General features: G+C 38.5%; 1 protein-coding gene across 4 annotated transcripts in view; it reads left to right on the top strand.

Moving 5' to 3' along the window:
* Positions 1 to 2,644: 2,644 nt before the first annotated feature.
* CEP120 (centrosomal protein 120) overlaps positions 2,645 to 26,587 on the top strand; it is a 37,938-nt gene continuing 13,995 nt past the window's right edge. For 2 of the 4 annotated variants that reach the window (XM_071580132.1, XM_071580129.1), the window contains exons 1-17: positions 2,645 to 2,898; positions 4,192 to 4,348; positions 6,235 to 6,349; positions 6,817 to 6,958; positions 9,308 to 9,453; positions 9,812 to 10,009; positions 12,013 to 12,240; positions 12,487 to 12,694; positions 13,696 to 13,806; positions 15,035 to 15,212; positions 17,137 to 17,286; positions 18,142 to 18,324; positions 20,172 to 20,268; positions 20,358 to 20,510; positions 21,168 to 21,257; positions 21,695 to 21,787; positions 23,260 to 23,421. In XM_071580132.1, coding sequence (XP_071436233.1) covers positions 2,847 to 2,898; positions 4,192 to 4,348; positions 6,235 to 6,349; positions 6,817 to 6,958; positions 9,308 to 9,453; positions 9,812 to 10,009; positions 12,013 to 12,240; positions 12,487 to 12,694; positions 13,696 to 13,806; positions 15,035 to 15,212; positions 17,137 to 17,286; positions 18,142 to 18,324; positions 20,172 to 20,268; positions 20,358 to 20,510; positions 21,168 to 21,257; positions 21,695 to 21,787; positions 23,260 to 23,421 — 2,463 coding nt within the window. In that variant the 5' untranslated portion in view covers positions 2,645 to 2,846. Of the gene's footprint in view, positions 2,899 to 3,118; positions 3,665 to 4,191; positions 4,349 to 6,234; positions 6,350 to 6,816; positions 6,959 to 9,307; positions 9,454 to 9,811; positions 10,010 to 12,012; positions 12,241 to 12,486; positions 12,695 to 13,695; positions 13,807 to 15,034; positions 15,213 to 17,136; positions 17,287 to 18,141; positions 18,325 to 20,171; positions 20,269 to 20,357; positions 20,511 to 21,167; positions 21,258 to 21,694; positions 21,788 to 23,259; positions 23,422 to 26,587 lie in introns of those variants that run through there. The other 2 variants (XM_071580131.1, XM_071580130.1) reach the window with 2 other exon arrangements.

The raw sequence follows: 26,587 nt of genomic DNA, 5'->3' as shown, positions 1-26,587 counted from the left end.
GCACAGATTCAGAGGTGCATCAGTCTGCCTGACTGATTTGTCCCGGGGAAGGTGGGGTGTTTTTCAAGTAGTCCCTCTCTCTCTCAGACACTCTGATACTGCTCAGTCTAGTCACCTCCTCCCACAGCTTTGCCACTAAGCAGAGGAGTTCCTTTATCTGGGCACACCTCCCACAAGTGCGCTCACTGCTGCTGTTCAGTCCTGGTGCAAGAGTAGGGCACACCCTGCATCTGACACTTGGGCAGGCAAAGGCAGAAGTGGAGATGCAAGTAGGCAAGACTATGAAAGCAGGATAAGAAAACAATCTCTGATGGTGCTAGAATGAATCAGTAAAGACTTGGTGTACTGCAAAACAAACAAAGGTAAGACCAAGAAGGCCCTACTGTCTTCTTCATGTCTTTTTTTTCTCTCTCCCCTTTGCTTCCTGCTTTTTTAAAGAAAAGTCTTTACTGGACAAAGTTCGTAGTGATGAGGCTCTTGATACAGTTAATACTTGTAACATCAAGTCAGGCCAGGGCCAGGAGATAATGTAAAAGGATAAAGTTCCATGAGGTAGGTGACCTGATTTAATGGCTTGCTGTTGCCAGAAAGGGAGATCCCACATGCTTTGCCATGTGCAGACATAGACACCCATAAACCAGCGTTGTTAGCCACATGCTCTTAGTCTTCTGTGCTCTGACATTTATCTGACCCTGTGCTGAACCAGTTCAGCTTGCTAAATAGGCAAAAAGGAATTCCATGAACAAGAAGAAGTGATTGCTTATTCAACAATAGCTAACAAGAATATTATTTCCAGGAATCGCACCAAGGGAAATCAATTTAAAAAAAAAAAAAAAAAAACTGTACAGGTAAACTGTACATTTTTTATTATCTTCTGTGATCATGTTGCCTCACTAGCCAAAATCACTCACTTTTCAGAGGTCTACCTCCAGGTCTTGTGTAAAAAGTATGTGTAAAAATTATGTGTAAAAAGTATGTATATGAAGTACTTACAACCTGCCTTGCAGAAGCTGACAGTGACAGAACTCTGACTGTAGACAAACAGGCACTATGCCAAACACAGCATTATATATGTGTGTGTGTGTGGCTCAGCTTCGCGAACGAAGATTTGGGAAGGGCTGTCCCCACGTGGGTGTGCCCTTCCAGCCTGAGCAGTGGATTTTTTAGGTGAGGCTCAGCGTGCGCAGAACTGGCCCCCCCGTTTAAGTCCTGAGGTTCATCTGCGACGGCCGAGCAAGCTTGGACGGTGACAGTGAAATCCTCAGGACTAGAACCTACAGCACCCGGCATTTCCCAGGAGGTCTCCCATCTGAGTAGTAATCCGGGGCTGACCCTGCTTAGCTTCCGAGATCTGATGGGATCGGATGTCAGGGAGGCATTTAGCTGCCTGCATTATATATGACACAACAAAAACCAGCAGCCAGAACTGAACGTGGGCATATTAAATTTAGATATATTAAAACATCTTTTGGGGAAGTGTTTCGGCACCAGAATAAATTCTTAGAAAGCGAAAGGAGTTCTCCCTCTTCTGGTATTTGCAAATCATAACTCAGCATCTTTACAGAATATGTGTGTTACTAAAACACAAGGATTTTATGTCAGTGCATAAATTTTGCAAGGTTACCTAAAATACAAAATACTGTAAACTTAAACCCAGCTTCTTTTACCTTGCAGCCAAGACATTCGTGTGTAACTTTGGATGCAAAGTGAGGGAACACATTAATTCCTGGCATTGTTGCTTAACTGATTATATACTTCCTCCGGAAGGCAAGAAAGCCCTAAAAGTTGCCTAAGCAGGACAAGGCTGCATTTCGCTAGGACTGGCTTCAGACTGTGCTGCCCTGACACTCATGGGGGGAGGGGGGAGAAGTACCAGAACTTCCCCAGTTTTTTAATGGGACGTTTTTGCAGTAGCGAGTGTTGGCCGACTGGCAGTGAAGTGCAGAGCACTAGTGACAACTGTGATGTTGGAAGGTTTCCCACCGCATGCGCTTGGCCCCCTCTCGGTGCGCCCGTTACCGGCACTGCGGGGCCGAGGGCGGGGCCGGGGCTGTTCGGGGACGGGGACGCAGCCGGGGCCGAGCCGGGGCGGTTCGGGGGCTGTTCGGGGGCGGTTCGGGGGCTGGGCCGTGGCTGTTCGGGGGCGGTATCGGGGCCGTGCCGTGGCAATGCCGATGCCGCAGCGGTTCGGGGGAGGTGTCGGTGCCGGGGGCGGTGCCGGAGTGGGTGCCGGGGCGGTTCGGTGCCGGTTCGGGGGCGGTGCCGGGGCGGTACCAGGGCTGTTCGGGGGCGGTGTCGGGGCGGTACCGGGGCTGTTCGGGGGCGGTACCGGGGCAGTGCCGGTGCCGGTGCCGGTGCCGGGGCGGTTCGGTGGCCGTGCTGGGGCCGTGCCGGAACCGAGGGGCGGGGCCGGGACCGTACTGCGCGGGGTGCCTGGGTGGTACCGGGGCTGTTCGGGGGCGATATCGGGGCCGTGCCGGGGCAGTGCCGGTGCCGGTGTCGGGGCAGTTCGGGGGCTGTGCCGGTGACGGTGCCGGTGACGGTGCCGGTTCGGGGGCGGTGCCGGTGCCGGGGCTGGTCGAGGGCGGTTCGGGGGCGGTACCGGGGCGGTTCGGGGGTGGTACCGGTGCTGGGGCGGTTCGGGGGTGGTTCGGGGGCGGTGCCGGAGCCGTTCGGGGGTGGTGCCGGTGCTGGGGCTGTTCGGGGGCGGTGCCGGGGCGGTGTCGGGCGGAAGCAGCTGCCCCGTGCGGCGGGCGGGCCGCGTTGCCAGGCGGAAGCGGCGGCCGTTGGCGTTTAAGGGCTCCGAGGCGGCAAAAGGGCGGCGGCGGCGCGGGCGGAGCGGGGAGATGGTCTCCAGAGCTGCCGATCGGCTGCTGATCGTTGTGTCCGTGCTGGAAGGTAACAGGGGTCGGGACGGTCGCGGCCTCGCCGTGGCTCTTTCGCCGTCTCCCTCCCGAAGGGAATGTGAGGATCGCTCACTGCCTCTGGATGTGTTTTCTCCTCTGGTGTGAGGGGGAAAGCAAAGAAGCATTCAATAAACAGCTTGCGTTAGGAAGGCTGTGGACGTGAGTGTCTTAAAGCCAGGGCTGCCTCCTCCCATCTCGGATTTGGAAGTACCTGCCCCAGCATATTACTTAAAATGCATGAGGAAAGTAGCCATCCATCCCTGCTTTTTTTTTTTTGTGGTTTTATTGTTTGGTTTTTTGTTGGGTTTTTTTTGTTTGTTTTTTGCCGGGGGGGTGGTGGATGTTTTTTGTTTCGGGGTTTTTAGCGATCTGTTGTAAGCGCTTTTGTAGTGTTGACTCGAGCACATACGTATTTGTTCTTCATTTTCTATTTCTGCAGTGTTTACGTGGTCTGGTCTAGTTAGTGTGAGAGTCCTAGGGGTTTGTTTGTTGGGGTGTCTCTTTCTGTTTTGGATTGGTTTGGGTGGGGGTGTTGGCGGAATCGTTTCTCTTTGTCGAGTAAATCCTATTGACTCTCCATTTATGTAGTTTAGCACAGGAGCTTAGAAATAAGATCTTGTTCCCTGACCATGCCCATAGTCCTCTCCATGCGCTGTGATATAAGTAAATTTTGGAAGCGGTCACTTCCTTTTGTCGTTTAACTTCTTAATCAGAATACAGGATGATGCTGAACCAGGACAAATCATACACAGTTTTAGGTACTCTCCTAATCTGATAGTGACGTTTTATTTCCCCAGCAAATGTCTGTAAAAACTCCTTTCACTACTTTTGTAAGGTCGTGTTCTGCTGCTTAGGTGTGGAACAGTCTGCAGTTGAAGCAAAACATTCAATCTCTTTCTCTCTCCTGCTCACTGGCATGTTACCAATCATGGATTTCTCAAATCATACTAATTGCCTGCCTTCCTTCTCTCTCTTCTTTGTTACTTAGTGTCTTGTGTCTGGGTGCTTTCGAAGTAGTCTGTTTCATGTTATGTTCGTCTTTCATACTTCTGAATACTGGGAAGACTTTCCTTTTAATGTAAAGAACAGCTTTAGAGAAAGTGCAAGGCAAGTAATACGGGAAATTAATTTTGTGTAATCATTTTATGGAATAAATCTAAGTCTTTGAGTAAGTGGAGGGAAAGTGATACAGGAAAGTAATTTTATGCGATTGGTTTATGGCATAAATCTGAGCTCTTGCTTCTTTCCTAGAGACAGCACAAAACAGTGAAACACTTTTTTACAGGGCGCTGTTTTCCCAAACGACCCAAGCACTTGCTTATAGTCGAAGCAAAGTTTGATGGCGAGCAGTTGGCTACTGATCCCACAGAGCACACTGATCAGCCAGAATTTGCTACAGAATTGGCTTGGGAGCTTGACAGGAAAGCACTTCGTCAGCACAGGTAACGTTAAAAAGTTAAGTCTAATTTGAAGATAAAATTTAACTTTCTTGTCTTTACAGCTACTGAAATACAATTTCTGTGGTACTGTCATCTAAACTGGTTTTTGGGAGCTTTCTTTTACTTTAATGTAGCATCAGGTTGCCATAACAGAAAAAGGTAGTGTATGGCAAGAGAAGTTGCATCCAGCTGGCGGCCAGTCACCAGTGGTGTTCCCCAGAGGTCTGTGTCGGGTCCAGTCCTGTTTAACATCTTTATTGATGATTTAGATGAGGAGATTGAGTCCATCATCAGCAAATTTGCTGATGATACCACGTTGGGAGGGAGTGTCAACCTGCTGGGAGGCAGGAGGGCTCTGCAGAGGGATCTGGATAGACTTGAGAGATGGGCTGATTCCAATGGGATGAAGTTCAATAAGGCCAAGTGCCAGGTCCTGCACTTTGGCCACAACAACCCCATGCAGCACTCCAGGCTGGGCACAGAGTGGCTGGAGAGCAGCCAGGCAGAAAGGGACCTTGGGGTACTAATTGACAGGAAGCTCAACATGAGCCAACAGTGTGCCCAGGTGGCCAAGAAGGCCAATGGGATCCTGTCCTGGATCAAAAATAGTGTGGCCAGCAGGACCAGGGCAGTGACCCTTCCCCTGTACTCTGCGTTGGTGAGGCCACACCTTGAGTACTGTGTTCAGTTCTGGGCCCCTCAGTTCAGAAAGGATATTGAGGTGCTGGAGCAGATCCAGAGAAGAGCAACAAGGCTGGTGAAGGGACTGGAGCACAAGTCCTATGGGGAGAGGCTGAGGGAGCTGGGGTTGTTTAGCCTGGAGAAGAGGAGGCTCAGAGATGACCTCATCACAGTCTATAACTACCTGAAGGGGTTATAGCCAGGTGGGGGTTGGTCTCTTCTCCCAGGCACTCAGCAATAGGACAAGGGGGCACGGGCTTAAGCTCTGCCAGGGGAAATTTAAGTTGGATATCAGAAAAAAATTCTTTCCAGAGAGAGTAATCAGGCATTGGAATGGGCTACCCAGAGAGGTGGTGGATTCACCATCCCTGGAGATTTTAAACGCAGATTGGACGTGGCACTGAGTGCCATGATCTAGTTATGGGACTGGAGTTGGACCAAGGGTTGGACTCGATGATCTCGGAGGTCTTTTCCAACCCAATCAATTCTCTGATTCTATGATTCTAAGTAATGTTTAAAAATTCTAAAGGTTATGTTTTTACACTACTGAAAAAACCTCACAGGATCTTAGAGCTGTAATGCTATAATCCAACCATTGGATTCAAGCATTCTTATGTGACATAAAATTATTTTACATAGGCTTTTCAGGTTTTACTTTGGTTTTGAAAATGCCAGGAAGAACAGCTGAGAAGTTGCATTTTTCCATAACTGTGATTTGGTTTTAACTTAGAAATTCTAATATTACAACTGTATTTTTAAAGAAGTTTAGAAGGCCATATTATCTTTGTTTGACAAGGGAAAGACACCTGCATGTACCATGTGCTAGACACCTTTTCTGTGCCTCTACCTATTTAGGTGCTTTACACAAAAATGTTCTCTATAAATGCTATTTTTAATATGCTGTTACATGTAAAATTCAAATTTCATGTGAGGTATGTGGATGAGTTGGTATTTATTTGTCACTATTGTCTTTTTAGTAGCACTTGAGAACCATCATCTAATACACTCCTTTAACAAAATTAAATCACTTTTTCATTCTTTGGCTTAAGGATGAGTTTTTATAAGTTCAATATAAATTCAATTTCTAACCTAATTAAACTAGTTGTATAAAAAATAGTTTTTGTTTTATTGGCATGCTTGAAATTTTTTATTTTTGAGAACTAATTGCAGAGATAAGTTTTCATATTTCAACTGAGTTGCTGTTTCAGGCTGCAGCATACCCCTATCAAACTCCAGTGTTTTGCATTGGATCCTGTATCTTCAGCTAAAGAGAATATAGGCTATATTGTACTCGATTTGAGGGCTGCACAAGAAAATAAACAGGTATGTTACGGGGAGTAAAGCTTTAAAAATTTGTTCTGACAGCAGTACTGTTACAGATAGTACAATCTGAATTAAGGCACAGGCTAAACTTTCAGGTCTTACTGTGGAGTATTACTCTACCTGATCATGTATGGAGGGGTTTGTTGCCTTTTTCTTTTTTCTCAAGAGGAGAGGCTTCTTGACTCTCTGAGAACATACATAAATGGAAATATTGTAGTAATGTTGCTCACTTCTGAAATTGATGGAAAAGAGCATGTTCAGCTAGTCTTCCAGGAACCATTCTATAGAATCTTAGTATAATAGTATACTCAAAATAGGCCAAAGTTTTAGAAATAAAAGCCAAGGTACATTTGAGTAGGTGATGTGGAAGTGCTAGAGCAAGACTTGAGTTTTCTGTAACAGTAGCATGTTGTTTTTCTTGGTTTTTAAAATGCTTTTACTTTATGTTTTTGTTTTTAATTATGTAGGCACACAAATGGTATTCTCTGCTTGGTAACAAGTACCCTAAATTTAAACCTGAAATACAAATAGGTGTTGTGTTGGAGACTGATTCAAAAGCACTGGTTCATGGTTTCAAGGCCAAGGAGGCACCCCCTAGAGAGGGGAAGGGTAAGTAAAATAGTATCACTCACTCTGAATTAAAACTGTTCCTGTGCCAGATGAACAAATCACTTGTTGCAAATATGTTGCTTAAAGTCTTAAAAGAAATTTAATTCCACAACAGTTCCAATGCAAATCCGTTACAGCTGATAAAAGAACTTGGGGTAATAAAGTTTTTGAGGTGCTTCTCTGTGGTAGTTTTGTGACAAGTTGCAAACCGACTGATCTTTAAAATGGAAATCAAGGACTCATAAACTCGTGTGGGCACTTTGCTTGTATTTCTGGGCTTTAGAAAGTTATGTAATGTAAGAAATAAGAAAGGAACTTCTGTACAGAATGTAAAGTTTCTGTAGTTTGGGCTCGTATTAAAATGTTTCATTTGTTGGGTAGGCTTCTGTTTTGATGAGTTTTTCTTTTAGTCTTTCAGTACTTAGATCATGCCCTGTTGTTTTTTTCAGTAACATCTGCTTGCTATTGAGACTCATTCTGGCTCTGGATTCCCTTGTCTATTTCTCTCAAAAGAAATGTGAAATGTGTCAAAAATCTATTGCAATTCAAATGTTGACACTAGTAAAGATCTTTGGGCTGTGCCTTTCAGTTGCTTTATCTGACTTTTTTTTTTTAGTCATTTTTTAAATGCAAGTTAGTAGTTTTTGAAAAGCAAAACTAAAGTCATTGAAACTTGATTTAAAAGACCTCCAAAAAACCCCCCAGACCAACATATTTACATCCCCTCAATCTTCTACCCAATAGCCTACCTACTTAATTTCTGAAAAATGAGCCTCTGGTGCAACTAGTGGATTCTCTCCTATTTTACAATACTTTGTGTTCTTGCCTCAAGGGTAACTTTTCCCTGATTCTAAATTCATCACCTGCTTATGATCTGTGGCTGTGATTTCATAAGAACAAAGTGGTCAGTGGCAGTAAGTGTTTTACATGGTTTCTGACCCAGACTCACCAACGTGGCTGCTTTTGAAGATCGGTTGCGACAGCATTTAAGTTACAGTGTAATTACAGAGCTTACTCCATTCTTTCACATTCACAGAGCAACACAGGGAACTTTCCATACTGTAAATTTTGTAAAGGAGGCAAGGAACTACTGTAAATTATTCATTAGTCTGCACTTCCCTTGTGATCTTTGTGCCTGTGAGCTCTACTCCTCATGGCGCTGGCAGAAAAAACAAGAAAACCCCTCTACCTTCACCCAGCACTGTTTTCCACTTCATGTTTTCTGTGGAATAGTTGCTACAAACAAGTCTGCCAATTTTTTACTTCCTTATGTTAACCTCAAAATTAGCCAATACCATATTTAGGTAACGGGAGAAAAAAGATGTGTGGGTTTTTGCAGTAGTAAAGTTAATGTTGCAGGCAGTGGATATGACAATTCTAGATTATCCAGTTCTGATCTAGTCAGACAATTTCCTGCTTAGGATTCATGCACCTTTTTTTTTTTATTTTGCTGACCTAAGTTGTCTAAAGTTTTCATGCTATGTGATTATTGCTATTTGGTGTAATCTGAGGGGCTTGAAATATGTAGAATTACTGGCACTATAGAGCAGAAACTAGTAAACCAGAATACTATGTTTTATGCACTGAAACTTCACATGAAAAGTCCTTAAATGAAACATTCCAAAAGTCTGTGGAATGGCACATCGTATTTGTTTCAACTTGTCATATACAGTTACTGTCTTGCGTTTCCTTTAATGCGCAAAATAAAGAAACCGTGACAGACACTAGCCTGGTGAAGTAATCTTCCAGTCACTGTAATGTCACTCGCTGTAACACTAAGTAAAAATATTCGCTGGAATTCTGTCTAGCAGAGTGTTCAAGATAATATCTGTGCCCACTGAACAGAAATTAATTTCAGTATTTTTTGTAGCTATACCTGAGTGTACCTACAGACTCTTTTTGTGTTTTGCAGTACTTTATTATCAGACATCAAGACCTTTATTAGTAATTTTTGTCTCCATGTATATAATACTTAAAGGTAAACTTTGAATTATTGTAATGAGCCTTCATGAGAACAAGAAAGAAGAAAATCAAGGAGGCCTGGGAATTGTCAAAATGACCTTGTATTGTTGTATCTCAAGTCTTTGATTTACTGTCCAGGGACAGAGCTGAGTGCTCAGCTATGCGTGGGGTTGCAGATGAGTAGTGTGTGTGGTGTCTGTGTGGCTGCAGCTGTGTTATGCCTTGATTTGCTTAACCACTCCCAGTTGAAAGTGATTAGTATAAAAACCCTGGATGATTTACAGTAAACTGATTTCTGTTCATCAAACCAGATAAATTATGTATCAGATTGCTGCAGCAGTTAATAAGATCACTATTTACTTACAGTTTTTCCTTCTCTCTGGGTAGTTGCCCTTTTTCCTGGTCTAGATCCTAAGAGTATTGTACCAGTCTTGAATGAAGAAGAGGGCTATCATCAAATTGGACCAGCAGAATATTGCAGAGACTACTTTGTCTTATCTGTAACCATTGCATTTGCCACACGGTTGGAACAGGTCTGTTTCCATGCTATGTGTAGTTTTTAAGAAGTACTATCCTGTGTTTGTATTTTAACCCTCCCATACCTTATTTCTACTTAGGGGGTTTTTATTGTTTTGTAAGTTTCTTGCTAATACTTGGTGATTCAAAATAGTCACTTTGCAAGTTGTTATGCTTTAAATTCAGTTTTCTCTTTTTTTTTACTTCAATTTCTATATTAATATAAAAGTTATCTTATTTGTGTAATGCAAGCTAGTATTTAGGTCAGTTGCTTGGTAGTTTGAGATCGCTTTAAGCTCTCTAATTTTCAAGAAGAATTACTGTAACTGTACATCAGCGAAAGAGATATATTATCCTCTTCTGTGTCTCTTTCAGTTAGTTCCTAGCACTGTGAAGCTTCCTGAACGACAACCTGAGTTTTTTTTCTACTACTCATTACTGGGAAATGATGTCACAAATGAACCTTTCACTGATGTAATTAATCCAAACTTTGAGCCAGAAAGAGCTTCAGTTCGAATACGAAGTACAGTTGATGTCCTTCACGTTTATCTTTGTGCACAGTCAAAATTACAGGTAAGCTGTTTCATCTCAAATGTAAATGAAAATAAAAGAAACAGAATGTGTCACAGGCTGAATCTGTGAAACATTTCTATTTCCAAAAGTAAGATTATGTTTGAGTGCTTTGACTCAAATATAGGTTGATACTCTTCCTATTATGGGAAACCCTAGCAGCAAGTTTCCCAGCTCAGATGGAGTGCAGTCTTTTTAATATAATTGCTATAGTAAGTTGGTTTACATGTCATGATAAAAGCTATTGCTGGAACATGACATTCCCAAAGAGCCAACATAGCATTCCTGAGGCCTCAAAGCTCTGGAACCTACACTGCAATCAGGCCATCTGCAAACCAGAGTCCTCTTTTGTGCTGCCTGTGATAATCCCGTGCCAGCTGCTCAAGTCACTCCTGCCTAAGTTCTAAAATCGCTGTCCTCAGCACTCATTGTGGGTAATAAGGGAGGTCTGGGAGTTTTTTTCCCCACTCCTTAGCCAAATGCTGTTTTTACATACACTACAGATGCATTTGGGTTGTTATGGGATATTACTTACTTCTAGTCTTGCCTTTAAATGAGGGACAATGGTTTAGTGGTGGAATTGGCAGTGTTAGGTTAAGTGTTGGACTCAGTGACCTTAAGGGTCTTTTCCAATGTAAATGATTCAATGACTCTAAATATTGGGCAGTATTTAGAGTGTTTATGGCAATCTGTGCACGACTCACACTTAACGAACTACAAAACTAGAGACTGGTTAAATAAGGGTCATACAGAGTTCCTGATAGTGTAGCTGGTAAATAAGGCACTATTTGTTACACAAAGTAAGTCTTGGATCTGGACTCTTTAAAAGTTCTTTTCCTTCGTTTGTAGAGACCATTCTAGTTTTGTTTAAATCTTACATTGTTTCAGATATTTTTGTCTCGACTTCAAATATTATTCAGTTTTTGGAGAAACCTCTACACTAATATGTTTGGAATTTAATCTTAGTCTATTGTCTTGAAACAAAGTATTTAATATAGCATGTAATATACATATATACACATACAGAGAATTATGCATGTTTGCATCATGTGTAAACAGGGACTTTTTCAACAAGAGCTGTCATGAGGTCAGATCCACTTTTTGATTTACAGTTTTACTGACTTCTCACTCAGCTTCTTAAAATTTAGCATATAGGATCAGAGCACTGTCTTCAGATTATTAATTTTAATATCTTTTTCAAAAAATGAAGACTTTTGTAAAAGGTGCTTATTGCTGAAATAGGGTGTGTATATATGTAGTGTATGTCTGTATGTATAGATGCACACCTATGTCACCTGTGTATATATTGACAGCTGACACTTTTAGCATGAAAATTTTCCTTAAATGTAATAAACATTAAGGATCAGAATACCGTATTCCGTTCTGCTAAATCAAAACTGAAGTGACTTTGACTTGGGAAAGGGCAAGTTGGTATGTAAGTTTCAAAGAGTAACTTTGAAGAAAATAGATTGCCTTAGAGTGTGGGGTTTTTTTAAGGTTCATCTTTTACTTAGTTATATATTAAGCTATGTAAGGAAGGAACAGTTGAGTCAGGTTTTCAAAAAGGAATAATGGTGCTTACCAGGAATTAAAACCAGTTACTTAATTCCAAAAATCCTTGCTACTTAAGTAGTGTCTGAATATATGCATAAAGGCTGAGCTTTCCAATAACCTTGCAGTCATGCTTTTTATGTGTGTGTTCATTAAGGGCAAGAATTTGTTTAGAAGCCACAGAGGACTATTGAATTTATCCTACAGAAGGAATGATGTGACAGGTCCTCAGAAGAGCAATGCTACTTCTGAAGGATCTGTTACTGCCCTAGAAGTGGGCAAAGCCCACCTGCTCAAAACTGACATTTCACAGCTGTTTCTATTCTCAGCATACAGGGGATAGGCTGGGGATGACAATTTGTTGTATTTGTGCTACCTTTAGTAGAGGGTACACAGACAGTTCAAGTACAAATCACACACATCAATTACTTTCTAGCACCTTTGTATGTCTACAGATCCATCTTTGCTGTGGGGACCACTCTTTGGGAAGCACTGAAATACCCTTGTCTGGACTACTGAAGAAAGGAAGTGTGGAGATTGATCAACACCCTGTGGCAATAGAAGGGTCATTTGTCCTTGTTCCAATAAATAGAACCAAACAGAAGCTGCCACAACTGCCTTTGGATCTGGTTCCTACTCTTGGGGTATCTGTAGTTCTTCAAAGAGAGAGCCTGACTGCACAGGTATAGCTTATCCCTTTATTGCTGGTTTAGGCACTGGTGCACAGTTTCGTGTTAAAAAATAGTATTTCTGAGTCCTGTTTGATTATGTAAAAGAAGACGTGAAATAACTAATTGCTTTGTATGAATAATCCTTTCATTGCCTTATTTCTCTGTGTCTGAACAGTAGTCTCAAACTGTGAAAATGTTGTAGACAGAATTTTTCAGTGCAAGCCGTGATGATTATGAAAACTGTATCACTTCATTCAGTCTTTGATTCCCTTAAATGGTGCAACTGAATCTAAACAGCCACAGGAGAAAATGCTTTCACCTGCTAGTGAAAAAACAGAGAGCCTGCAGCAGAGGTCACAGAATGTCCCATCTCAAGCTGGCCAATGTTCTTCAAAAGAAGATGTAGCAACAGAAAGTGAAGTGGAAAGTCTTAAGTTTGGAAAAGGCACAAAACCAAGGAAAAAGGGTATGTAGTATATAATTTTTTTGCCCAGTTATTTTGTGTTCTTGGATCATGTAGTGTATATGTGAAGTAGTACTCATTCATGATGATATTTCAGGCAGGGAAGAATTATTTGCATAAAACAAGTAACAGGAGGGAGATAAATGTGTTTTAAACGTGATGGTTGAGAACACTTGAAAGAGCCAGATTAGGGATTTGGTGGTATGTAGATCACAAGTGATGTGAATGGTCATCAGCTTGAAAAATCATTACAGAAGTATTTGGAATTGCCTGAATTTGTGAACGAGAAGACTTTGTACAATGCCTATGAAGACACAAACTTGCTCAAAAAGAAGATGAAATGGTCTAATGTTCACATGTATTAAATAGGAAGGCAGGGGTAAAGTGGGATTTTTAAATCTCTAAGGAATTTATTTGTGTGGATAATAATTTGTGAAAACAATTGTTCATATTGTACAGATTCCTGGGTGACTCAAGTAACTGGATTTTTTGTTTGTTTTTATATTATATTTTTGTTTGGACTTGGGAGCCCTAATAGCCTTCTGATTTCTGAACTGGGTCAGAGATGAGAGAAAAAGAAATACTATAGTAGTAGAATAAATCCCGAAAGAAAGAATGTTGTTTTGCTAAACATTACGGAACATGAATCTTCTTAAGAGATGATTTATGGATAAAGCAGAATCATTTTTCTAATGACATTTGTATTGCTGGTCTTTTGAGACTGATCCTGAAGACACTCAGTTCTTAGAGGAAAATCTGTGTCCCAGAATGTGCTCTCAGGATTTGGCTGCTAATTCAGCCAAATTTTCTTTTAATCCTAACTGATCTTATCTAAGTGAGGATTAAGTCCTTTATATGGAGTGTAACAAGGAAGTATTGTGTATCTAGCAGCTGGTTTGAATCTCTGGTTTAAGAAATTCAGGATTGTGCTTTTTTAGTAACAGTAATTTTATAACTGTTTTGTTAAGATATTAAACTTGTCACTTCACATTTGTCACGCACAGGGCTGTTATCTGGCTGCTGCCAGGAGGTTAACAAGCAGTACACTGAAGAGCTTCCAGCTTTCAAATCACAGAACAGAGCAAAGTCACCTCTATTATATCTGCAAAATCCCAGTAATGTAAAATTTATCCAATTTAATACTTTAAATGAAATTTGGATGTAGAAGCAACTTTAATTTTCACAGTGGTCTGTATACAGTTTTTGTTTTCATCTCTGTGATGACTAAAATTCCATTCAGCCATTTCTTTTCACCAAGCAATCTGCTGACTTTTTACCTGAATTGCTTAATATTTTTTTCATTTCTATGTTGTGTTAATTAGCTAATGTTGAAGTATTATGAATTTTTTCTTTTTTGCATTGTTGCTGTTAATGCAGATAAAACACTTAGAAACAAGGAAGAAAAATGATAAATGCTAGAATGTTGTATTGCTTTAAAAATTATAGCAATAGAAACATTTTAAATGATTATGAAGAAAGGTTATCCGTACAAGTAGTAATTACAAAAGGCTGTTGAGTTCTTATCTGACAGTGTCTTTCTTTGCTTTTTGTAAGGACTTGGTAGTTCAAACAGCTTTCTAAGACTTAAAATGTGTTAAACATTTTTGGAGGATACCTTTTGATAACTGTCTGTAGGACTTGCGGTTGATGTTTTACTCTTTGAAGGCAGTATTGGGTCCTAGTATAAGCATGTGAGAAGCCTGGATGCAATTGGACAGGCACTCAATGTAGCTTCTGCTTCCTAAATTATACAAGGGATGTCACGTAGGTGGGTTCTGTGATGTAGCAGATGTGCTTTGCAGACCTAGCCTAGAGCATTTTAGTTTGCTTCAACAGCTAAACCTCAGCTTGGGACCAATAGCTGGTGCTGCTCTACATGATGACTGTAATTGACCTGGTACTCCATCTTTTTAAGTCCAGAGCTAAAGAGGTTTGTTCAAAGCAATGTAGCTTACTTGAATAATTTTTTTTTCTTCAGCATACCCTCAAGTTGGCTAGGAACAATAAATGTAAGCTGTTGAAGTCATAGAGCATCCTTCTGAAGAATTTGTTATCTTGGCTCTTAGTCTAAAATTTTTTCAGTGAGTTAAACTTGCTTGGCTTTGAAGATTAATAAAGTAAGGAAAAAATCTTTCAGTTAGATTGAAAGTATAGTGAGGTTTTGATGGTTTTTTCCTTTGGAAGCAGTAACTTACCAAAAGGATGACTATTTTTCACAGTATTCATTAAAAAATTGAAATATCTTAGGGAAGTAACCTTTCTTGCATTTTAAATGTAACAGTAATCTTTGATATATTTTTTTATTTTGGGCAGAACAAATTATAAAAAATTCTGTGTTTTCAGCTGATGGTGGTCCAGTAGCGGCATCTCAACCCAACCCTGTCAGTGTGTCCAGTTCTTCAGAGCCTGTGTCAGCACAGAAAATTGTTATCCCTGCATCCTCTCACCATTTTTGCTTTTCCATAGACTTAAGAAGTATACGTAGTCTGGAAGTTGGTTTTCCAATAAATTGCATTTTAAGGTACAGTGTATTTTTATTCTTGGTAATAAAACTATCTTTCTTTTCAATACAAAGCCTTCATCATCTGAATGACTGCTGGTCATATGCTTCTTGATGCTTTTTATGTAGCTGATTTTCTGTAACAAAATACTTTGGAATATTCGTCTGGCTCATTGCTAAACTGAGCATTAAGAATGGTGTGTAAATCTTCGTCTTTCACTGTAATTTGTATGAAATCGCACTTGTATGTCTGAGCTGTGAAGATAAGGAACATCACTGAGTCTTTAAAGGAAGAGGAGAATTACTTGTCTGGTCACTTTCTGGCTATGTTTCCAGCTGATCAAAGTATTTTGTTTGGTTTTTTTTTAAGTTTTCCATATCTCTACCAAGAGCTCTTTGTAGTGTTTCAGTAAGAGCCAGGTCACTGGTTTGTGTGTGACAATGAATCCAAAAGAAGCACATTTTAGTTTTAAGGTGAAGAATCAGTGTGGTAAATGCATTATCATTCTGAGAGGCTCATAGATACAAAATGAGTTTGATGGTTTAAAAAAATAAAATTTCTACTTATTGGTTATTAGTTACTGATGATATATTTGAATTCACTGATTAATAAGTTTTTCCAATATGCCTTCTAGTTTCCATTAAGGTCCTTTTGGGTGCACATGATAAAGTATCTGTAAATGGTGATTCAGTGTAAGAGCACTGAATATTTCTTTCTAGGGAGATGCTTCTGCATTTGCTTTTCTTGCTTTCTGAAAGAGTTTGATTCAATACAGTTTTAACTGGTCACCAGGACACCTGTTTGTGTTGATTCTTGGAGTTTGTTTTGTTTTAACTATGGAGAAAGGGTGGAGTGGGGGTGTAGGGGTGGAATATTTTAAAATAATATAATATAAGCTAATATAGGGTGCATTATTAATGCCTTTTTGTATAGGCTACATTATTAAATAGTATGTGGAAAGTGACATACCGTAGATGGAATTTTGTCACATAAATGCTTTTTCATACAATATTAAAAAAATTAATTTTTGTTCAGAACAACAGCAACAACAAGTAAGTTTTGCTGTTTCATGCCCTTGAATTTTCAGTCAGTGATGAGCACAGCAAGAAACTGAAGAGGAGAAACTTCCAAAAACATAAATGTTAGGTAAAGTTTCAGGGTTAAAAATTGCATATTCACTGTAGATTGGAAGCACTATTTTATTCCGTTCTAAACAAGCTCTTTAAACAGTTCCACACAAAAGTTGAAATTTGAAATTTTACATGTAGTGCCATTATTTGATGCAGTGTGTATTTTATTAATAACTTAGCTGACAGCTGGCATCATCAACAACAAAATGAAGCTTAAGAGGTTCGCAGCCTCCCCTTTGTTATAGTTTATTATACACTGAATTATGCTAGTAGAGTAGTTTCAGGCCACATTTTAAGTTGTGTTGGTAGAATGGTTTGATTTTCCTATTAGTCAGTTAAACTCTGTGAATTAAAAGCTAATGAATTTTTCAAGTGGTTCTGACACTGTATATGTATATTTAGGTATCAGTTTTTATATATTAGACCAATCTTCACTGTAAATGTGGTTATAAATGTTCTCAAGCAGCAGTCTACATGTGAAGATAATTTTGCTTTCTTCTGGTTCTCTGCTTACTTTTTGTAATAATTGCAGTGTTTTAATAAAACATACATCATCTAGTTGTGAAGATACAGGTTACTAAAGCTTTTTAGTAAAAATAACAGCAAATATAAAAAAGCTGGTTCAGTCATGAACTGAATGAAAACATGAATATCTCAGAAGTAAATTCTATTGGTTTATGTGCTAATACAAATCTTGCAAACTTTGTCATGCTTTAGTAAATGATATCTAAATTTGTTTTCTTGTTGCACAAGCTATAGGAAAAAAGAGTCTATAGAATTACTATTTTATTATTTTGGTTATTGTTTTTATTAGGTACTCGTATCCATTTTTTGGCAGTGCAGCACCTATTATGACAAGCCCACCTGTAGAAATCAGAAAAAACATGGAAGTCTTTCTTCCAAAGTCATATTGTGCATTTGACTTTGCAACTGTACCTCATCAGCTTCAAGATACATTCTTCAGGTTGTAACTTGCAATTTTTATCTTAATTACACTTGTAGAGTTTTTGTTCTAAATGCAGTTGTAAGCTCAAGTATTTTACTTAAGATCATCAATTTAAGAATTTAGTAAAGAAATCAAGTGCTAATGCCTATGAATATTTAACACCCTGCACTTTCAATTTCTTTGCTAATACATTTAAAGTGAGGAGCTCTAGAATTCTTGATTTCATCTCTTGTGTACTCATGCAGGAGCTGTTCCTTAGAGGAACATGTGCTGTTTCTGTAAATTGTTAAAGTAAAGTAACAAAGTACTGCTTCAAATGAAATACTTTTTTTTTTATTTTTAATACACGATGGCATGTGTTATTAAAACATGCTGTCTTGGAAAATACAGCAGGTACCTGGAAAGCTGAGCACAGTGTTGAGGGATGTGAAACAGTTTTCCCAGAAGTGCCACCAGCCTTAGACAAATGATTAAGATGTGGAAAAAAATTTATAAAAACAGCAGTATTTTGAAAGGAGTCATGGAGGGAGATGTATTTTGAGTGACAACAGTTAAATTAATTTATAAGTGTTTATAAATGAGGATGATCTTGTTCAGCTAATATTATTCAGTCAATCACTTTCATATAATATTGTTACTCGCTAGTAATTGGAGAAAGGAATGATAATCTGAGCAAATGAAGTGATGGAGAAGATACGAAGTCAATCAGTCTCCTTCTGCTAAGTAGAAGGCAGTAAACTTACCTCATTGTTTGACAATTGTTTCACTAATTTGGGAAGTTACTCCTAGAACATGAGGTTCTTTGCCCAAATGAATGAGAATGCTGCCTCCTTTGTTTTGATGCCTGACGCTGAGATCACTTCTCTGTTTCAGGTTGCCTCTGCTGGTTGAATTGTGGCACAAGGATAAAACAGCCAAAGATTTACTTCTGGGGGTGGCAAGACTTCAGCTTTCAAATGTGTTGGCTTCAGAAAAAAACAGCTTCTTGGGTGGGAATGGTGAACAATGCTGGCGTCAGACTTGTAATGAAACAGTCAGTGTCACAGCAGCACAAGGGTAAAACTTTAAAAAGTACTTTGTAGCAAGTTTTGATGAATTATTTTTTAGTATTTCCCTGAAAAAGGGCAAGCTCTTTCCTGCTTAGCTTTTTGAACAGGCACAGGCTGCAATGTACTGCAATATGGAGGGGGAGAAGACGCATCCAAGAGTTTAAAAGTTAAATTGCCACACTTATGTTGTTCAACGCTCACACCACTACCAAAGTCACTGTTATAGACTTTTATATCATCATGATCTTGGGTAAAATTAACAGACAGATTAAAGAAATAAATAATTGAAAAAAATGGTACTGACTCACTCCTAACTCTGAGCAAGTTATTTACAGAAAGTGCTGATATTCCAGAAAACAGTTAAGATTCTTTGTTTGTAGTGTGCTTTTAGATGCAACTGACTTAGGTGAAAGTTAAGAGGACAGATACATCCATAGAATGGAGGTGTCTCTTGTGTCAGGAATTATACTTTGTGACAGTAGTAGGAATTTGGCCTTGTGTACTTCAGAACGAATAGTATTAATTAATGTTCTGTCTGAAGATAAATGGTCATTTACATAGAGCAGTGATGGGTTTTTTATATGTATGAAGAAACTTAATTTGTCATTACTGCTGTCCTGTGTTCTTGGTGAAGGTGAGTTGTGCTTACAATCAGTGTCTAGACCTTCCTTCTGTGTGATAATGGAACTTGATTATGCCCTTAGAAGTAAATTTAATTTCTGTTAAGACTGAGGTCAGCTTTAAACCTCTATAAATAACAGATAAATAAGGTGCGCTATATTTGACTCACCAGGAGTTTCATGTTACTGATTGGTATCACCCCTCCTCCCAGTTTGATAGGAAATTGACCTCTGGCTTTAAATTTTTTTGTGTGAAAGCCAGCATGGCCTGACTCTGTGGAGAGTTACTTTAACATCTCACTACTCTAAGGTTCGTACTTTCACTAAGAGTTTGTTAAAATTAAACCTGGTTTTACACCAAAGGTAATAACCACTAGATGGCATTCTCAAAATGTAATCAGGTCTACGTTTTGCTGTGCTGATCCCTTCCTATCCTTGCTTTTCTTGGTGTAACCTTCTTTTTACACTAATATGTTAAAAAAACTTATTCAGATTTCTGAGGTGCATTAGTATGAATCTTGTTTTCTTTTTCCGTCAATGACTGATAGAAGTTTGTAAGAATTTAATGCAGTAATTCATTTTAACGTGTGTGAAGTACAAATGCTTATTGGTTTTTTCCACATTAATTTATTAAAATATCTGCTATCTCAGCACTTTTTCACTGTAAAAGAGCAGATAGATACTTCACATGTAAGTGGATTTAAAGTTGCCAGTTCTCTGTGCTGAAGCTTTCAGAAATATATTTTTTGGTTATCCAAGGATAACTTTACCACACATGATGTGCTAAATAACTTATATTATGGATAATTAGAAAGTTACTGTTAACTTCTAAAAAAAGCAAGATTAATGAAATTTAACGAGTATCTTAAAGTGAAGGCAGCAGCAGTACCTGTACTGACAGTTAGATCATTAGAAAGATTAAGATAGTATGTACAATTTTGGATAATTTCCTTGTTTCAGGGGTGTGTTGATTATAGTAATCTGTTAGTTAAGTAGATTCCCAGTGACAAGTAATCTGTTTAAGTCAGAAAGCTTCTTGAACAAACTAGCCCCTAACTTAACAATATACGTAGGAGAGCATGTTTGGGCTCTCACATAGACAACTGTTTAGAGATTCTGAGCTTACACAGAACTTTAAGAACTTCAACTTTGCTTGTCTGTGTGTTGTTTTACAATTTGCTTTCTGTGTTTTTATACAGTTTTCATTAAAGTAACATTCCAATGTTATTTATAGGTCAGGCAACAGAATAGCAGAGCTTTCGTATGTCACCACTTTGGAAGACTATGGGCTTGTGAAAGTGCAAGAAGTTATGGTGTCAGATTCTTCTCAAGTAAATTTTACATAAATCTTATCTTTTTGCCTTGAATATTTATTTGAAAAGTTGAGATTCCAATGAAAAATCCACTCTTACTTTGTCAGGGTGTAGGTGTTGGTCAGGAACGGCATATTGCTCACACTCAGCCTCGTTGTGCTCTAGAAGACCATCCAGAACCTCGAGAAACTCTTGAATACAAAGCAGCCTTGGAGTTGGAAATGTGGAAGGAAATGCAAGAGGACATTTTTGAAAATCAGGTTTTTACTCTTTGATACCTAAATGACATGATTACCAGAGAAGTTGTAGCAGAATTGGCGAGAGGAATATTAACTATATTTGTCTTTACCACTGTTTCAAATAAGAACTAAATTTTACTCATGTAGAAGTATTAAAACTTCAGATTAAAACTAAACAATCCAATAATTCCACACTCTTATGGAAGAAGGTTAATGCTTTTCGTTTAAGTGCCTGAAGATAGTGCTAGGTATTGCACTGCAGAATACCACCTTCACAACTTTCCATTACTTTTTATGAAGTACAGTAGACACTCAAGATTCACATTATGGGTGTTGAATATTAACACTGTATTTCTTTAGTCTCACTCAAAGTCCATTGCTGTGTTTCTACTGTTGAACTCATTCTCAGTGTTCTTAGTTGCATGGTTTTTACAAGATACTGATGATCTAGTGTCTTACTTGTTAGGATATTTTTCTCGAACTTGTGTTTACTTTGTATTTTGTACTTTAGCATAAGAAATTACTTTCACGAGCCGAATCATACCTTGAGGTCTTTAGCTTACTGTACAAAACTGTTCTGCTTCAAGACTTAGGTCTGATGGTAGGTCAAAGCTGCACTTCCAACAGTTTTGATCTGTTTTTCTGGTTTGTGAGGTTTGTTTCTTTTGTCTTTAACAGCTCAAAAAGAAGGAAATGGTCCATATGCAAGCACTTGCAGAAGAATGGAAGAAAAGAGATAGAGAGAGAGAGGCATTAGTGAAGAAAAAGGTAAGGAAACTGGTCCTTATATGTGGTGAAAGTCTTGGTATAAATCTGTCATTGCTATAAATGTGACAAGGTCTATGACTATCAGATAACAAAGGGTCTGTGATTAGGCTTTACATCTACTGATATGCAAGCATCTAGTCTGCAAAAAAATTAAAAGTAGCCCTTAATCATAGAATACTTGTTAGAAGTCCTCAGGTTAGCTTGCTTTATATGGGAGCTGTTTAATCTTAATTGCTTTTCACTTGCATGGTCAAAAAGCACTTCTGCAGCCTGGCTGTACGTGGCAACCTGTTAGCTTTTACTGAGTTGGAAAGAAGGACTCTCCATTGTAAGCTCTTAATTAAGAGCTGCAGATTTGTTTTATATTTAAGCTTCTAAATGAAACTTGTCAATTTTTTATATCTTTTTTTCTCTTTCTTTTTTCTTGGTTCATTTAGGTAGCAGAATATAATGTTTTGGAAGAAAAACTTCAAAAAACCCTGAGAGATCTAGATAAGCGTGAACGGCAGCTTTTTAATGATGAATCAGAGGTAAAAAACTGGTCATATTAAACAGTGCAATTGCATTAGCCATTTGTATAAGGTCTGAGTTTTCACATAGTGACAATTGTGAACTCTGTGTAAGATATGAAATAGCCACATTCGTACTGATAATAGAGGAGCACCAACAATTTAAGGCACACTTTGTTACAACCACACTTTTTTACTTAAATAGAAAATCAGTGACCTTTTAAATGGGTTGCTGGAATTACAGAACTGTAAATTGTCTATTTTTGCCAGAATTAGTGTCAGTGCAGACATTTATGTAGCATTAGCATATCTGAATGTAAATTTAGTACTGTCAAGTGAATGTTGTACCCATGCACAAACAGTGCCTCGCTTCAAAAAGTGATTACTAGTAATTACTAGATTAAGTGTTAAAACAGGAGAAGGTGATAAGGATCTGGCAGAAAGTGCAATTGTTCAAGTTTTGTTATCTAACAGGGCCAAAGAGGATGCAAGAGAAACTGGTAGCTGCCATTCTTTCTAGATCTTACTGAATACCCCCAATATGAGAAAATGAGGTGTGACTTAATCATTGGAAAAGAGAAAATAAACTGCCAATTTTTGTTCTTTAGAAAAAAATGAACATTTTACAGGTAAACTGCTGGTAGTTGAGCAGTCCAACAAACTTTCTCTTTAATCCTTGTAACTGAGATTAATCTTTTTATCATACTACTCCCTTCTGTCCTTGTAACAAAGTTAAGAGAGGTCACAACACAGAGACTGTAGTTTGAGCCTGTGTCCTGTTTAGTAGCCAGTCTGTCTGTAAACTTCAAGACGCGGTTTGTGCTGCAGTGTTCTGACTTTAATATCTGTGCAAAAAAATCTGATGCTTTGGCTTGTCTAAGTGCGTTTCAGTCTGAGTAAAAATAGTTATTTTGAATTTCATGTATTTATTTCTCTCAAAACTTTATCAAAATGTTGTGAGATTCTGGCCAGAGATAAAAAGCAGTGGGTACCAAAAGTGTGTAGACAAAATGATATAGTGTTCATTAAGCAATTGCACAGTTTGAGAAATGGCTGTTGTAGAGGTTTGTATTCAGCTAGCAGTCTTCTGGGCCAGGAGCATCGTTCTAGAAGGTTCAGACATGTCCAGGATTGTTTTGTGGTTTAGCTTTACAAGAAATTCTCTCAATATGCTCAGTTTATAGAAGAAAGGTGAATGTAAAATGCACCTTTAGCAACTCTGTAGAATCATGTAGAATATACAGAAGGGATAGAGATAGCTAGTTTTACAATAGTCAAATGAGCATATTTGTAGCCCAAATATAATAATTGGTAGATTGTTAGTTAAATTGAAATACAATAAAAGCGTCCATAGCAAACATAGACAGCTGGAACTTTTATTGTTTAAGTTCTGAAGTGGATAGTTTTTCTATCATGAGTAGTAGTTAGTAAGAGTTGTAAGAGACTTTTAAAGTGCTCCCCTATCAATTAATACAAATGTCTCTCTTTTTCAGCTTCAAAGGCAAAAGAAGGAGTTGCAAGCAGAGCATGAGCGGAATCTGCAGGTGCTACAGGATTCTGTGCGGCGAGCCAGAGAGGAATGTGCACACCAGCTTGAGCTAGAAAGATCTAAAATCAAGCAACTGGAAGAAGACAAGCTTCACTTACATCAGCAGGTAGTACACTTATATTTTCTGCCTCAACCATTTACTTATTAAAGTCAGCATTTTTATAAGTATGCAATGTTAAGCAGTAGTTCGGAGACAAGTGCGTTCTGTCAACTTTATAATAAACATTTTATCTTGTTTGGTGAGCTGTTTCTGAGATCCATCCCTGTCAGTCTTGCTCAGTTATAGGGCCAGTTTGCAAAGCAGTGCTTATATTTTTTTTCAACATTGAAAATTGCATTGCAGTTAAAAGCATATATAATATGAAGAACCTGAACAGCAGGGTACATTTCAGTAACTCCATGAATTCTTAGCAACAAACATCTACCAAAAGTCTAGATTAACTGTGCAGTTTTATTTTTCCATTGCAAAAGAGTGTTTCTACTATCCTCACTGAGGTGGATTATCTTGTTATTGCAGTCTTCTATTCTGAGAGCAGTAATTTCTAAACCAAGGAAATTTAGACTACATTCTGTTACATTATAAGATTGTTTTTGCTCTAACAGCAAGGCTAGTCTGGCTACTTTTTTCATTGGTAAAGTATATTGTAAAACTTAGTACTTCTTGTTCGGCTGCTAGAGTATTAGACACTTAGTTTGTTGTTTAGCAAATTCAATCTTAGCATTATAAATCTTATACTAGCTTTCACTGTTTGAAGAACTGTGTCAGGCAATGACATATTTTTGTATTATGAAGAGTTGTGGTAGATTTTTGTGGTCGTTTTAGTTTCATATTAAACACTGATATTAACTTCCTTTCTTGTCAGCCAATGTTAACCATGGTACAGTGAACTTCTTAAAAATACATCTATTACAAAAATGCTGCTAACCTAGAAGATGCTAATCTTAATGATTCCGCTTGAACAGTCGTTGAATTGAGATAAACGGTCTCAAACTGCAGACTGCAATCCTCTCCAAAGCAACAAGTGAACACTTAGGCATTGTGTATGCGCGTTGGCAGCTACCAGTCCAGACGAGACACCAGTAGTTCTTCATGCTCAAGTAACAAATACCACCAGCTAGTATTCTTCATTCGAATTCATTCTTTTGACTCCCACTGACTTTTTTTTTTTTTTAGCATCCACAAGCTTTTTTTTTGACATTGCAATCGCTTTTGGTTTTGTATTTAGAACAGACATACAGCTACCAGACCAAAGATCATTTAGCTCAACATTATGTTGCAGCAATGGTTGGATTTAGAGGGCAAGAAAATAAGAAATCGGACAATGATAAAATGCAATTTTGGTATATCCAGCAACACCACTAAGGTTTTATAAGTACTCTCAGCCAGAGTCAGTGTTTCATAGTCACTAGCCATCAGTGAAAGTACTCCTTGTTGTCTCATCTGATTCCTTTTAAAAAAATATTTATTATTGCAACATCCTCTGGCAGTGAGTTCTAAAATTTAATTATGTGTTCTATATTTAATTTTTTTGTTTATTTTAAGCTCATTACTTAATAATTATGAAGAGCCTTTTAGTGTCTGTGTGACACTGTTCCTGATTGCAGAGGTGGTTGTCATCCTGTCTCTCTCCCAAACATAAGCCCCACTGTGTTTTGCCTTGTTTTGTATGAAGACCATTGTTTCCAGATGATGCCAGCTGTATTTCTGTGTGGTGTTCCTGCTCTGCTTTAATAGGTGGAGGTTGTTACCACATATTCTTCATTTGCTTTGTTGCTTCTTCTTTTGCTTTGTTGGGGTTGGGGTTTTGTTTACTTGCCTCGGAGTTTTACTTTAGGGTCCCTCTCTCTTTGTAATGTGTACAAGCAGAAAGTTCCTGTTGTTACTGGATGGATGGATGGATGGATCTCTTTTTTAATCTTTTTCTCTAGACCTCTTTAGATGTGCAGTTTTTTGTTTGTATGTGAGGTTTTGCGTTGTTTGGTTTTAAAAAAATACTGTTCTAGAGTGTATTCCTATAGTTCTAAACAGTTTAACTTATTCCTTGCCTTTTAAAGGGTTTTATCAATATACTACTTTCACATTTAGAGAACTCTCCAATTAAACTTGTTTGGAGGTAAGACCTGCTATGTGCAAGAGCAGACCTGTGAAGCATCCGCCTTGAAGTACATCACTCTTGCTTCCTGAATAAGGAAGGCATTTTATTGTTGTGATTTGTGTGGTTTCCCAACAGTTCACAACTTGAGGTCTCGGGAGACATTCAACTTTGGAAAGTATTTTCTTCTTTTGGTTCTGGAAAAAAACATTGTAGAAGTTCTAGGGTGAACTGACATTTTTCATAGCAAAAGAAACTACTTCTTTGTCATCAGCATCATGTCTGTATTTCTTCTTTAAAACGAAGTAGGTAAAAATGGAAAAGTGATAAACAGCAGTACCTCTTGTTCAAGTTGGCTATTGCATTATATGTGAAAAACAACTGCAGTGGACTGTGTTTCTGTATGGCTCCCTAGGAAGTATCTTTGCTTTCTTATGTTCATTCTGTAACAATAATAAATATAAAAAGCAGAATTTCGAAAGCAAAATAGAGGTGACACAACTAGGAGATCCAAAGAATTAAAATATTGATATACCAGTAGAAGAAGATGTAGTCTTTGAAACAGAATGAATTCTCTAAAACATTTTCACCCAGTATTGTAAACTGCTGGATACAGTTCATGGAAATACATGCATTACCTAGGTGTACATAAATACAAGAGCAGCATGTGGGGATTATGTTCAGTGACGGAATGCATCCGTTCCATCAGGTGAATAAAAGTTTTTATAGCTGAATAATATTTATCAAAAGGACAATGTAAGGTACTCCTGGAAAACAGTTTACAAAAAGTTCTTGAAATTGTTATACAGTATAGTAAGAAATGCTGTTAAATGTTTGACTTGTTTACTTTCTGTGTGAGAAGTAATTGTGTACTGGCATCATTTTGCAAATTACCTGGTGTATGATGAAAAGCAAAACACTCTCTTCATAAAAATTTTCTTGCAACTGTGGAAGTGCACTGTGAGAGCAGAGGTACCCAGCATTAAATCATTAGTCACTGAAACCTTTCTACTTCAGCCTTTCATCTAAATCATTTGGCTGTACAAAATATTAGCTGTTTCCTTTTCCAGACATTCTTAAAAAAGTTATGCTGGTGAAACTAAGTAATAAAACTTCATATAGTAGATAACATCAGCTTGTTTTTAAGATGTGTAAATCATAATAGTTGTGCTTTCTGTA

The sequence above is a fragment of the Pithys albifrons genome, chromosome Z (genome assembly GCF_047495875.1).
Source record: "Pithys albifrons albifrons isolate INPA30051 chromosome Z, PitAlb_v1, whole genome shotgun sequence".
Taxonomy (NCBI): Eukaryota; Metazoa; Chordata; class Aves; order Passeriformes; family Thamnophilidae; genus Pithys; species Pithys albifrons.
Note: the sequence above shows the minus strand (reverse complement) of the source record. Positions and strands in the feature narration are given on the sequence as shown.